This window comes from Diorhabda carinulata, chromosome 3, assembly GCF_026250575.1.
Source record: "Diorhabda carinulata isolate Delta chromosome 3, icDioCari1.1, whole genome shotgun sequence".
Lineage (NCBI taxonomy): Eukaryota > Metazoa > Arthropoda > Insecta > Coleoptera > Chrysomelidae > Diorhabda > Diorhabda carinulata.
The window spans coordinates 26000242-26012349 of NC_079462.1; the positions used below are offsets into that span (position 1 = coordinate 26000242).

Below are 12108 nucleotides of genomic sequence, written 5' to 3' on the forward strand. Positions count from 1 at the left end.
TCATTACGGAAATCCCTTGACTGAATTTTCAAGTCTTTGAATTGCGCTTCACTGTGATTAGACGAAAGCGGGAATTCGTGACTTGATATTCCAGATTATTTTTTAGTGAGTACATGTTTTATCTACAACTATCACATACTATATGGTTCACTAAGAGAAAATTGGCAAATTATATCAATTCTTATTCTTGTCAATTGATCAGTATTCGTGAACTGATGGAATCTTATAAGCTGTGTCACTTCAGTTTGCACCAGTTATACATAGTTTAAAAACTAAAATACAACCCACAGATTTTGAAATTTTTCAATCGTATATGAGGTATGATGAAAAATTCGAATTTTACTCAAAAGCGAAAAATTCTTAGCCTACTATAGAACAAACAAAATTTCAATGTCAAAATATTTTATTATTCAACATATTCTCCTCTTAATTGGATACACTTAATACAGCGAACCTGCAACGTCTCTAGACCTTTCAAAAAAAAGTTTCTTCTTGCTCTGCAGCTTCTAATGAGTTATTGTTCGTTGCTATGGTAACGCAATATTTTGTTTATGCATGGAACTAGATATCAATACATCCTCGTAACTAACTTATAATAATTTACTTATCACTATCACTTAACTAATTTTAATAATTCATTTTAATTCTTCGATTGCTTTGCCAATCGTTCTTTTCACTACGACTATTTATTATAAACTGAACTAACTGCGCTACACAAACCCCTTATATGCCTATCCCAAAAGAATTCTGTAGAACTAGAAAAATAAAGAAACAAAACAAGTAAATAAATAGACGTTTCTGGAAATTATTCAAAAGAACCAATGTTAATAAACCGCTTGTTATAAAAAATTGTTTACACACAAACAACAAAGGCGCGTCCACCGAAATTTAGAATTCCAAGTATTTAGATCTTACATCAAGTTTTCCGCTTTCACCGAATCTTAGAATTTTTATTGTAGTTGGACAGGGCCGGCCTAGGGAACCATTTCGCGAGCTTGTTCGTAGCAATATTGATACATTTTAATCAAGTTGCCATAATATTCACATATCTGACATTGAATGTCAAATACATAATATGTTGATTATTTATAATACATATACATACTTAAACCCATCTTTGTATCACCCCTTGAGTTTTCAGTATAAAAATCACCAACATGTGACACTTGTATTTGTTAATAATCATTTAATAAATTATATAAGCCATTACAATGGCTATTCAACGTTTAAAACCAAGTATTTTTCTAAATACCAACTAGCATACTCTGTATACACCAGAACAACCACACATGAAATATTGTGTTCCATTAAAAAGGAAATTACGAGATTTGGCAACAGCCGACACATTAAAAAATAGGAATAAATTCAGTGAAACAAAGTATACCCACATTGTGGAAATTAAATGTGACAATATTAAACTGTCGACACTGTTCCCTCCTGTCAACTTCCTACCACTGAAATTATTTCCAGTGTTTCGATCGTGTTATGTCATCAGTAGTAGAAATATTCATTTGGAAAATTGGAAAAACTCCAAATATTTTTGATCCATTTAATTTCGTTGAACGAGTAATTAAAAACACACATACGTTATTAGACAATAAATCCCAATGTGAATATTCAGGATAATCACGTGATGGACATAAATTTTTTCCTTTTTTTTTAATGAAAAATCCATCATTTTGCTTCTTTTTGAATATATATGGTTCTCGTTGATTATTGAAAACGTGCTCTTAGTGAGATGGGTTGGAATTTGATTTGAACGAATTATCTGATGCACATGATTTTGTATCTTATAAAAAATTCAGTCCTGATGATGCTCTTATTCTTATCAACAATGTTACTCACTTTCAACGTTCAGAATGGGTAACCAAGTAAAATATGCCTGGTAATATGCTGGAGAGAGTTGGTACAGCAACACGTGAACGCAGTTTTCCATAGGTCTCAGGAGATGATAACTTGGTTATCAAAACGTGAGTCAATACAACAATAAGTATTAGTGTTATTAATACCAGCTGGTACGAAAGCGAGTACAGTGAGTGAGTGAGTAGGGAGACCGCAATCCAAGTGATAGAATGATCCCATTTGGATTGTTTAGAACATTATAGCGTATATGTGCAGCTGCACATGTTAGGTCATTGTTTTTTCAAATACTCACTTGATATAAAACTAACACAAATATTAAATTAGTACTACATCAATACAAAATTCATCAATTAAGAACTGACTCGTTAAAAATTATAATTTAAAAAACTGAAGACATTTTACTAGCAACCAAACTGAAAATCAGAGAATAAGTTTTTCACATCTCAATTAGAGGTAGATATGCCTGGATAACCCAGGTTTGTCCATTTTGTTGATAAATTGTGTTTTTTAGAAATTATATTTAATTACGAATTACATACCTACTGATGTGATTATGATGAAATATACATAATTTTTTTCGATCTTACCGACATAATAAAGAAAGAGAGAGATTCGTTGGATTGGTAGGATAAGAAAAATTTTAATAGGAAGAAGTTTTGTTGAAGTGTTAGAGTCGGCCCTGATATGGTGGTTACGTGGGGCTGTGTTTGCTAACTTTTCTGGAGGAGATTTAGGTTTCTTTGCTAGAAGAAAACGAAGAGAGAGCAAGTAAAAACGGCTTTTCTCGGTTAATATACCTTTCAAAATATACAGTTGAAGTCCTTATTCGACCTATATAAGGTCTGTATATCCCTCTTGTAGAAATCGTATTGAAGAATGAAGTCAAATACCTTAGATTGAGGGTTAATAGGTATAAATAGCTAGCATATTTAGGAAAAGGAAGCATCAAGTACCTAATAAAAAACACGTCAGTAAGATTCGATGGTAGTAAGGCTTCAGCAGGGGGGTAAAAGCTGCCGAATCAATATCCAGTACGGGCAATTAAATTTAATATTGAGTTGACAATCATTCTACCCTTAACTATCCTGCTGCCATTTTTATTATTTACTACAATGTTTCAACTACCTCTTTCATTGATTTCAAGTAACTTGAAATTGATTTTATCATTAAAATCATCATCCTTCTCACTTATAGCGTATAGAATATAAAGGATTTTTTGGTCCTTCATATATCCTTTTCAAGGATACCCAAATAGGACCCAGTATAGGCTCAAACTTGAGCCAAGTGTATACAACTCTGGCCCTAGACTGATCTGCAAGCCTGGACCAGGCTGTTTGGTTGTAAAAATATATTTTTAATATATTGTTGATAAAATTATAGTTTTATGACAAATTTCTATTAATGCACTCTACTAATGTACATAAAAATATTAGTTACATAATTAAACATTTGAAGAAATGATACTACTTTTTATCATTCTATTTTTTATTGTCTTTTATTCATAAAAGAATTTTATTCCTAAGAAATTATTACTTTTAATGTTAAGATTTGATTTGAATACGTTTTTATTTTCTCTTTTTTCTACTCAAAACAAAACTCAAAATCTTTTTCCTGGGGTCTTATTTTCACATACCGTGTAATCTACAATCCAGTATTTACTTTGATCTTTATATTCACATCAATCCTAGTATTCATTTAAAAAGATACAAGTTGGGGTAATTTTTAGAATGTTTCTGGACATAAATTCCCTTTGAAAGATTCTATTGATATAATTAGCGTAGAGCTTATCAATAAGCTATTTCACACTATATGATGAGATATAATTATTTAAATAATTAATCATTTAAATTGATAATAATTGATGATAACAGTCGTAATCGGTTTTTTTATTTACACGTTTTATGATAATCTGGATAAATTCAAAAAAAAAACAAAACACTCACTTTTTAATCACAAATAAATTTGTTTGGGTCTCTTTGAAAAGTAGTAAATAGACTGAGACCGGAACTTTTATGAATCAAAACAATTTCTTAAACAGCTTAATAATGGAATGTATTCCTTCAAGCAATATTGAAGCATAAAGATATGTGGCTTCTCATTTTATCATTTGTTTGTGACACATTCTGTACAATCTCAACATATTGTAATTTATTTCCTCAAAAAAATGTGTAACTACAAAGAAAGCTGTCTATGCTTCATCTTTGATATTATTCATACCATCAAACCGTCGACATCAGCATAATAGATTCTATCGGCATACAATCTAGGCTTCCTAGACGATTTCCCTAAAGGAATAAGATGAACCCCAGTACTTAATGTAATGAAAATGCATAATCAGTATTTGCCAAAAACAGAAAGATCTACAGTGAGAGAAATATTTTATCGGAAAACCAAAATTAGAAATATGATTTAAGACAAAATGAGCAGCAAGTGGAACTTGGGAGTGAAAACTGGTTTGAGGAAAACAGAATTCCATTATGATCAGCTTTGCGATACATAAGCTGAAATTTGAGAGTGTATTGATTTCAAATAAAGTATTGACTTGTAGCAAATATTTTAAGTGTAGATTAGAGGTACTTTAAAACCGCAAAATCCATAGTTGCGTTGGCTTAATACAAAAGAAGCCTACTTAACATTTGTCGTGTTTTCTATATATTGAACATATTCATCAATACCTACGGGACCTCAGATGTCCACAAACGCGCAAAACCCAAATTAGAAACATCTGGACTATAGCTCAGCAGGGTCGACTAATCCTATATAATTTCTAGCCAAAATAACATTTAAAAATCCATTTACCGATTGAATTAAAGTTTCTAAACATAACACTACTTGAGCTAAAAATTCTCATCCCTCTTTTTATCTTCCTTTTAATAGTATTATATTACGAGAATCAGTGTCGCTGGCTTAGAACCAAGAATGGTTAAAACGTAAGATTTTCATCCATTCATAAGAGTTTGTCAGTTACATGGAATGTGTATCGTGATTTCTATTTTGTAAATATGAGTGCCCTATAATTTAGCATATCAGACTATTTGTTTCCTCACTCCTTGGCTGCAATATTTTCGCTGCCCAACTTCAAAAAGAAATTTCTAACTATGTATATAATAATAAAATTTTCTTGAGACATCGATGCTTGACGACCAGGGAATAAAACCACTGAAGCTAACATTTTACTAAAAGAAAATACGTCCCGGAATCTCCCACAGAACCAGCGAAAGAGAAGGAAGATAAGGCGCTAAAATCAAGGCGCGAAATATGGTAATGTCTTGTCGGAATGACAGGAGGTAGTGAAATTTCCTATTTGTGAAAAAAAGAAATTGTTGAAAGTTTTTTTATTGAATATAATTTGGTAGAAACGTAACTAATAGATAAACTGAACCTAAATTTCAAAATTATTCAATCACACGTGTTGATTTTAACACCATATTTAAAATCTGTCACATTTCATGGCCTTAAACTGAAGGTAGATGATGTAGATAAAAAAGTATTGATAAAGATATATGATGATCCCGCTGATCCTGTTTCCAACTCAACGATTATTACCATCCATTTTCAGCGATTATTGACTATATAATTGGTACCAGAAGAACTTACTTTAAAGTAAAACTTCAGTCCCTACATCATGCTAGAGCGGGTCTAAAACGAATGACGTAGACTGTTCAAATCTTGGCATGTGTCAAAAGTGGTACTACTTTCCCCCAGGATTACGTTATCGTAAGATAATATAGATAGCTGCTACTGATAATAATCGAAATAATTGTTCAAATAACCATATCTTTTCAATATATATTCAATCAAACAATCAATTATTTAGAAGTATTATTGAATAGTGAAATGTCTCTAACGAAGGACATATTGCCCACTCTATACGAGTACTATACCGAAAATGGAATCAAGGCGGGTTTGTCTGATAAAACACCTCAGTTTACTCTTAATAACAAAAATATTACAATATATAGTGGAGCTTTCCACTATTTTAGAGTTCCAAGGGCTTACTGGAGAGATAGATTGAGAAAAATGAGAGCTGCAGGACTAAATACAGTTGAAACTTATATTCCATGGAATCTCCATGAACCTCAACCAGGTTAGTATATTCAGTATAATAAATGCAAGTACGAATAAAATTAATTGAAGAGTTATTTTGAAGGTGTTTACGATTTTGGTAGCGGTGGAACAGATATGGAAGACTTTCTACACTTGGAAGAGTTCTTGAAAGCTGCACAAGAAGAAGATTTGCTAGCACTTGTTAGACCTGGTCCTTATATTTGTGCTGAATTTGAGTTTGGCGGTTTTCCTAGTTGGATTTTAAGAGACACTGATACCGTAAGATCCTCCAATGACAAAAATTATATATCACATGTGAAAAGGTAAGTTTGGAGAATTTCAAGCTTGAACAATCAACATTCACATTTGCAGATGGTTCAATGTACTATTACCGATCCTGGCACTTCTGCAATTTCAAAAGGGGGGGCCAATTGTTGGATTTCAAATTGAAAATGAATTCGGAAGTTTAGGAAGACATGATCCGCAATATTTAGGAATCCTGCAGCAGTTGTTCATAGATAATAATATTACTGAATTATTGTATACTGCGGATTCTCCTGGGAACACTAATGGTTCCATAGATGGAGTGTTACAGACGGGCAATGTGGGTAGTGTAACCGATATTTTAAAGGGCTTAGCAAAATTGAGAGAATTACAACCGGAAAAACCACTTATGGTTATGGAAACTTACACAGGTTAGTTTGAGTAAAATGTGTAGATTGCCTTTGCTAATTTCAGCTTACAAAGATGGAACCCTGAAAATCCGTAATTAACGTTTTGCAAAATTCATTTATCGATGAGTGGGACTTGACGAGTTTGTGAAATCAAAATTAAAATTGGTACAAATACACCAACATACTCTAGGGTAAAGCTCTAAGAATAATAATATATTAACCACAAAAATTGAATTAACTAACCAAGAGCCTTTTTTCGCAACCTACAAGCACGAACTTTTTTGGAATTCTGTTTCTTACGGTGTGACATTAATTTATCGGTCGATATTTTCTCTTTATTCTTAGTGGGCAATTAAGAGGGCCGTTTTTTTCAACCTCCGTTCGTGCAGAAGAAAGCAGGCATGCACAGTAGGCGACTATGAAGCTCTCACAATATACACTCAACCATTATTGACATTCAGGCATCAGTCGGCGTTGTGCTACACGTAAACATGTCCACCATTATTTATGATCCCGCCAAGTGTGATTCATTTTCTACAGGTTGAAGGCAATAGTGCTGCAGTTGAAGATGAAGTTCAACGAGATGACAGAATGGTTAAAGAAAACCTCAGATTAACCATTACTGCTTTGTCTACGGAATTTCCAAGAGTTTCAAGGTCTGTTTCGTACTCTACTTGAATTCATCGGGGGTAACTTTCTTTGAAGAGGGTATTGAAAAGCTTGTCCACAGATATGACTAATGTCTCAATCTCTTCGGTGATTATGTCGAAAAGTAACTGTAAGTGTACCAATATTTTGGTAATAAAATTTTTGTTTCTATTATTTATAGCCTATCGAAGGTTGAAAAAAAACAGGCCTCGTATATTCTACTCCGCAGACAACTGGAATACGACATGCGATGGATGGACGAAATAATCCAAAACGATGGATAAAAAGTTTCAGTTGAAAAATTGAGGACAGAAAATATTTGAGAGGATAACTTTGAGAAGAGACAAATTATAATTTAGATAAAGTGAAATATAATTTAAAATTCCAGAATATCTATGGTTTCCCTGCGGATTAACGAGAAACTTTCTTTTGTTTTTTTTTATTTAGTTGATAATTGAAATTCCCGCAATCCAGAAAAAAAAAATGAAAGGAACATCATAAACTCATTTTTTGATGAAAATAAAAAATATCATTGTTTATAAATTTATTCATCCACTTATATACCAGTTTCTAATTCCTTTATTATTGTCAATTTATTGGCTTTACGGTTTTAATATTTTCAGGTTGGTTTGATCATTGGGGAGAGGAGCATCATACAACAACAGCTATTGCATATTTAGCCATATTACATACCATCCTCGATTTTCCATCTTCGTTGAATATGTACATGTTTATTGGTAAGTTCAATAATGAATAATCAAAATTAATAATGCATCAGTACCAAATTGAATACTTGGATTGATTTTATTCAAAAACGATATCAGGCAAATACAGATTTGCAGTTTATCCATTAAAATTTTAAATCATTAACGTGAAGGTCCTATGACATTAAGCGAATTGATAAATAGATCAATTTAGTTCCGAATACAGGGCGATTTAGAAACATCCTTCACTTTTGAATAGGTGTATATTTCGTATTCTATGGACAACTCCTAATCTGCCGAAATCTGACTGTATTTTGCCCTTACACTTAATAATTGGATTAATGCTACGATTTTGTTATCATTTTCATTTTCTGTGTTATTTCATCATCTCTTTAGCATTTTTACCGATGTTCTATATTCTTCCACTAAAAAGAATATGCGCTTATGATCTTTGATTTCCTCATGTACTTTTTCTGTAAATTTTCTTCATTTAATTGACCCTTTAAAATGGTACTTTATAATTTTGTGGTTTATGTCAAGTTTGATTGTTAAATATATTGGTGAAAATAACCTAATCTACTGCAGTACAATCATGGATTTAAGAAATTTACTTGTCATTTTTTGTAGGTAGTACGAGTTATGGTTTCATGAACGGAGCAAATGACGTTACGAGAGGTACAAATAACTCAGGCCTCCAAATAGACACTACCAGCTACGATTACGATTCTCCCATAACAGAGTGGGGAACATACACTGATAAATACGAATTGATTCGAATATCAATTATAACTGATAACAAAATTAAAACTAAGCTTCCAGAAAAACCTAGCGTACGCGAACCTGTACATTATTCGGAATTGAAACCAGTGGGACAGATACTTTTAACCCAAATTATTGAAGACGCCAAATATAAAATAGAATCAGAAAACTTGCTACCTATGGAGATGCTGCCTATTAACAATAACTCCGGACAAAGTTACGGTTATGTGACTTATAGGAAAAATAATCTGAATTTATTGCCAAACGCTACTCTGAAAATTTCTGGTTACGTGCGTGATACTCTTTTAATTCTGGTGAATGGTGAACTAGTGTCCCCAGTACCAAGGAAAGAAACTGACATTGATGGTATTGGATTTTGGAAACTGTACAATTCAACTATTGTACTAACTGATAAGAAAATGAATAATGCTACTTTAGATTTAGTTATAGAAAATTTTGGAAGAAACAACTACGGTGGTTTGGATCAGTTTCATCAGTTCAAAGGACTTACTGATGATGTTTTCATCGATAATTATAAACTAACAAATTGGCAAATTATTCCTTTGGAATTCAAATCCGCGTGGACTAGGAAACTTAATGGATGGCATTCTATTGATAATAACAAAAGTATCCCCGCGCTATATAAATTTATTCTCAACGTAAACGACGAACCGGCCGATTCGTTTATTGACATGAGAGAATGGATTAAAGGTATAACAATTGTGAACGGATTCGTGTTAGGGAGACACTTTTTTATAGGCCCGCAGTTTACACTTTATTTGCCAGCACCACTATTGAAAGAGGGAGAGAATGAAATTGTGGTTTTTGAACATTATGACGCACCTGAGAATTTGCGTTTTTCCAATCAACCTATTTATAAGACTGGATCAAGATCGAATCGAAGATACAGCAACTGACGGTTAGCGATATATTTTCATTTTTCAAATTTCTTTCTGGTTAGAATGACACAGGATTCCAAACCAAAATGTTGATGCGATATTTTTTCTGGACAATGTTTAAGTTTTATCTCATTGGATACCCTAAATTTCGTTGCGGTTTTTTCTCAAAATCCTGTTCACGTTTGATTTTATTTCTTATTTTCTATATAATGAATTTCTTTTAGATAATACTACTAATCGAACCAGGAAAGTATAGTACAACTACTCCTTTCCTTTCAAAAGACAGAAGTCTTTATTGACTTATTTAACTCATAGAAATAACAAGTTTACTTTCCAGAAACAATAATTGAATCAGGGGAAAATGAAATTCGAACAAGGGATGTCTGAAGAATGTGTATCTAAAAAATTGTTAACAATTACGACTGATTGTTATTTTCTCACGAAAGTTTCTCAATTATCATATATAGTTTATTTCAGATATAGAGTAATAGAATCTCATTAGGTATGCAAAGGGACCACAGAGTGACCCAACGAATATTTAAGCCACATTCCTAGTTTGGCATTGATTTCATTGTAAACTTCTCTGTTTTTATCAAGTGTAGGTATTACCACCCGGGTTGGGGTCAATATATGGGTGTAGCCTATTGTTATCCATTCACAAACACTGAAAATAGTGTGCCAAAGGCATGCTGGTAGGATGCTCGTAAAAAGGAAAGAATTTTATTTTAATAGAATAAAAATTAAGCATTATGTACATAGTACATAGGTACACTTATTTTTTATTGAACATTGTACAAAAAATACATTATACAGAAATTGAATTATAAAAAATCATCATCAAAAGTAGTCAAGATCCCACATTCTCTCCTCTTCTTTAATGACATGATGCACTACTTTTCGCCAGTTCTCTGATGTCACCTCCTTATTGGCTTGATCAAATAGTAGCTTAACGTCTTTCATTTTGAATGTCGTGTCGTGTCTTGCTTCAAATCCTTTCACTTGCGCCCATATAAGTTCTATAGTATTTAGTTCACAATGATATGGTGGTGTGCGCAGCACAGTTACGCTATATTTTTCTGCTATATCTTCCACGGCGTATTTCATAAATTCAATAATTTTGGTGGTTAATCAGTCAATAATTTCTTGTTTTCTCTAAGATGAAGTTGGAATTTTCTCTAAGCGTCGAGAATGATAACACTATTTACGGCTTAACAGCAAATACTGATGCGTTAAACTAAACAATTATACTTATAAAGATCTAAAAATTTTGGGTAAGGCACCATTGCTTGTGCGGCGCATGGTTAAGCCGAATCTGAAATAGGGTTGTAATTAGTCAGAGGCACTAATAGAAGGTTAAACGGTACCTGTTAAACGCAAAACGTAACTGTATAATCTACTACCTAAGTAATCCCTACACAATATTTCGATATTGACACTTCAGGCCAGAAAACATACTTTTTCTAATTCTCTTACGCAATTACTTCAAATTTTAATATTACAAACAATACTATTTCAAGACGCCTATGGCCGACAACGAAATCTAGCCGAACCGGACGGAATTCCCCATTTTATTACTCTATACCTTTCTGAAATAGACTATAAACATTAGTATTGAAAGTGGGGAAATTTCTTTCCTCACATATTAATACCCCCACAATGAAATTCGGTATCTCAAAGTACGAAAATATATAATAATGGATACTTTGTAAATTTATTAGTCAATATAGATTGAGTTACAGATTAATTGATATTAACATAATATCTGTGAACGTAGAAATTCAATGAATAATATCAACATTAATTTAAATGGAAATATTTTGTAAGGAAGATAGACGGATTCTCAATTGGTCTTTACTTGTCACTCTGTCTTTTTGTACATGATTAGATGGTTATGGAATATATTGGAGTGTTTTCAAGTGTTCTAGAAAACTTTTAAAGATCCTACGTGACCAATCAAAAAAGAAAAAGAATCGGATTGGCTATAAAGTAAGCTTTCGAGAGGCTAACAAAAAGGTCAAAATTTGTTAAAGAAACCATCATATAATTTTAGTTAAATTGTGTGAATATATAATACCAAACCAATTTTTATTATTTTCATAATGTGCTTGAAGCTATGTATCCCATTGAAAATTCTTTCTGAGACATTGCTGAAATACAAAACAAATAGGGAAGAAAATAAACCTGTTTGAGTTTACATACATTCTGTACTATGTGTAACATAAAAACACCCTTCTAAACAAATGCCAATTGTGTTTTAGTTCCCATTGGAGGTATGATGAATTCTGTGAAAGATTTGATCGAATTTTTCAACACAACTAGTTCTCTTTCATAATTCGGAATTATTCCAGACTTTTTTCAGAAGAAAAAAATAAAATGAAAGTACTTGATTAGCCTGGTGATTCACTAAATCTAAATCCGATTGAAAACTAGTGGAGTCACTGCTAAGACGTGTTTTTGTGGTCATTTCTGCCAATGGAGAATCTACTACAAACTAATATATATAAATTCTATCAG

The 12108-nt window shown here is 32.3% G+C and overlaps 2 protein-coding genes across 6 annotated transcripts in view; one reads left to right on the top strand and one right to left on the bottom strand.

The window, feature by feature from the left end:
- LOC130891862 (peripheral plasma membrane protein CASK) overlaps positions 1 to 12108 on the bottom strand; it is a 378618-nt gene that overhangs the window by 52110 nt on the left and 314400 nt on the right. The window lies entirely within an intron of this gene.
- On the top strand, positions 5644 to 11676 carry LOC130891863 (beta-galactosidase-1-like protein 2). The gene is made up of 5 exons (XM_057796919.1): positions 5644 to 5950; positions 6014 to 6233; positions 6283 to 6605; positions 7856 to 7969; positions 8564 to 11676. The coding sequence occupies exons 1-5, from the start codon at positions 5701 to 5703 to the stop codon at positions 9610 to 9612; spliced, it is 1956 nt and encodes a 651-aa protein (XP_057652902.1). The 5' UTR covers positions 5644 to 5700; the 3' UTR covers positions 9613 to 11676.

Excerpts from the sequence above, each read along its gene's own strand:
- LOC130891863 (XM_057796919.1), top strand. The coding sequence starts at position 5,701 with ATGTCTCTAACGAAGGACATATTGCCCACTCTATACGAGTACTATACC. Across the intron at positions 5,951-6,013 it reads TCTCCATGAACCTCAACCAG|GTGTTTACGATTTTGGTAGC; the intron begins GTTAGTATATTC and ends GTTATTTTGAAG. Across the intron at positions 6,606-7,855 it reads GGTTATGGAAACTTACACAG|GTTGGTTTGATCATTGGGGA; the intron begins GTTAGTTTGAGT and ends TAATATTTTCAG.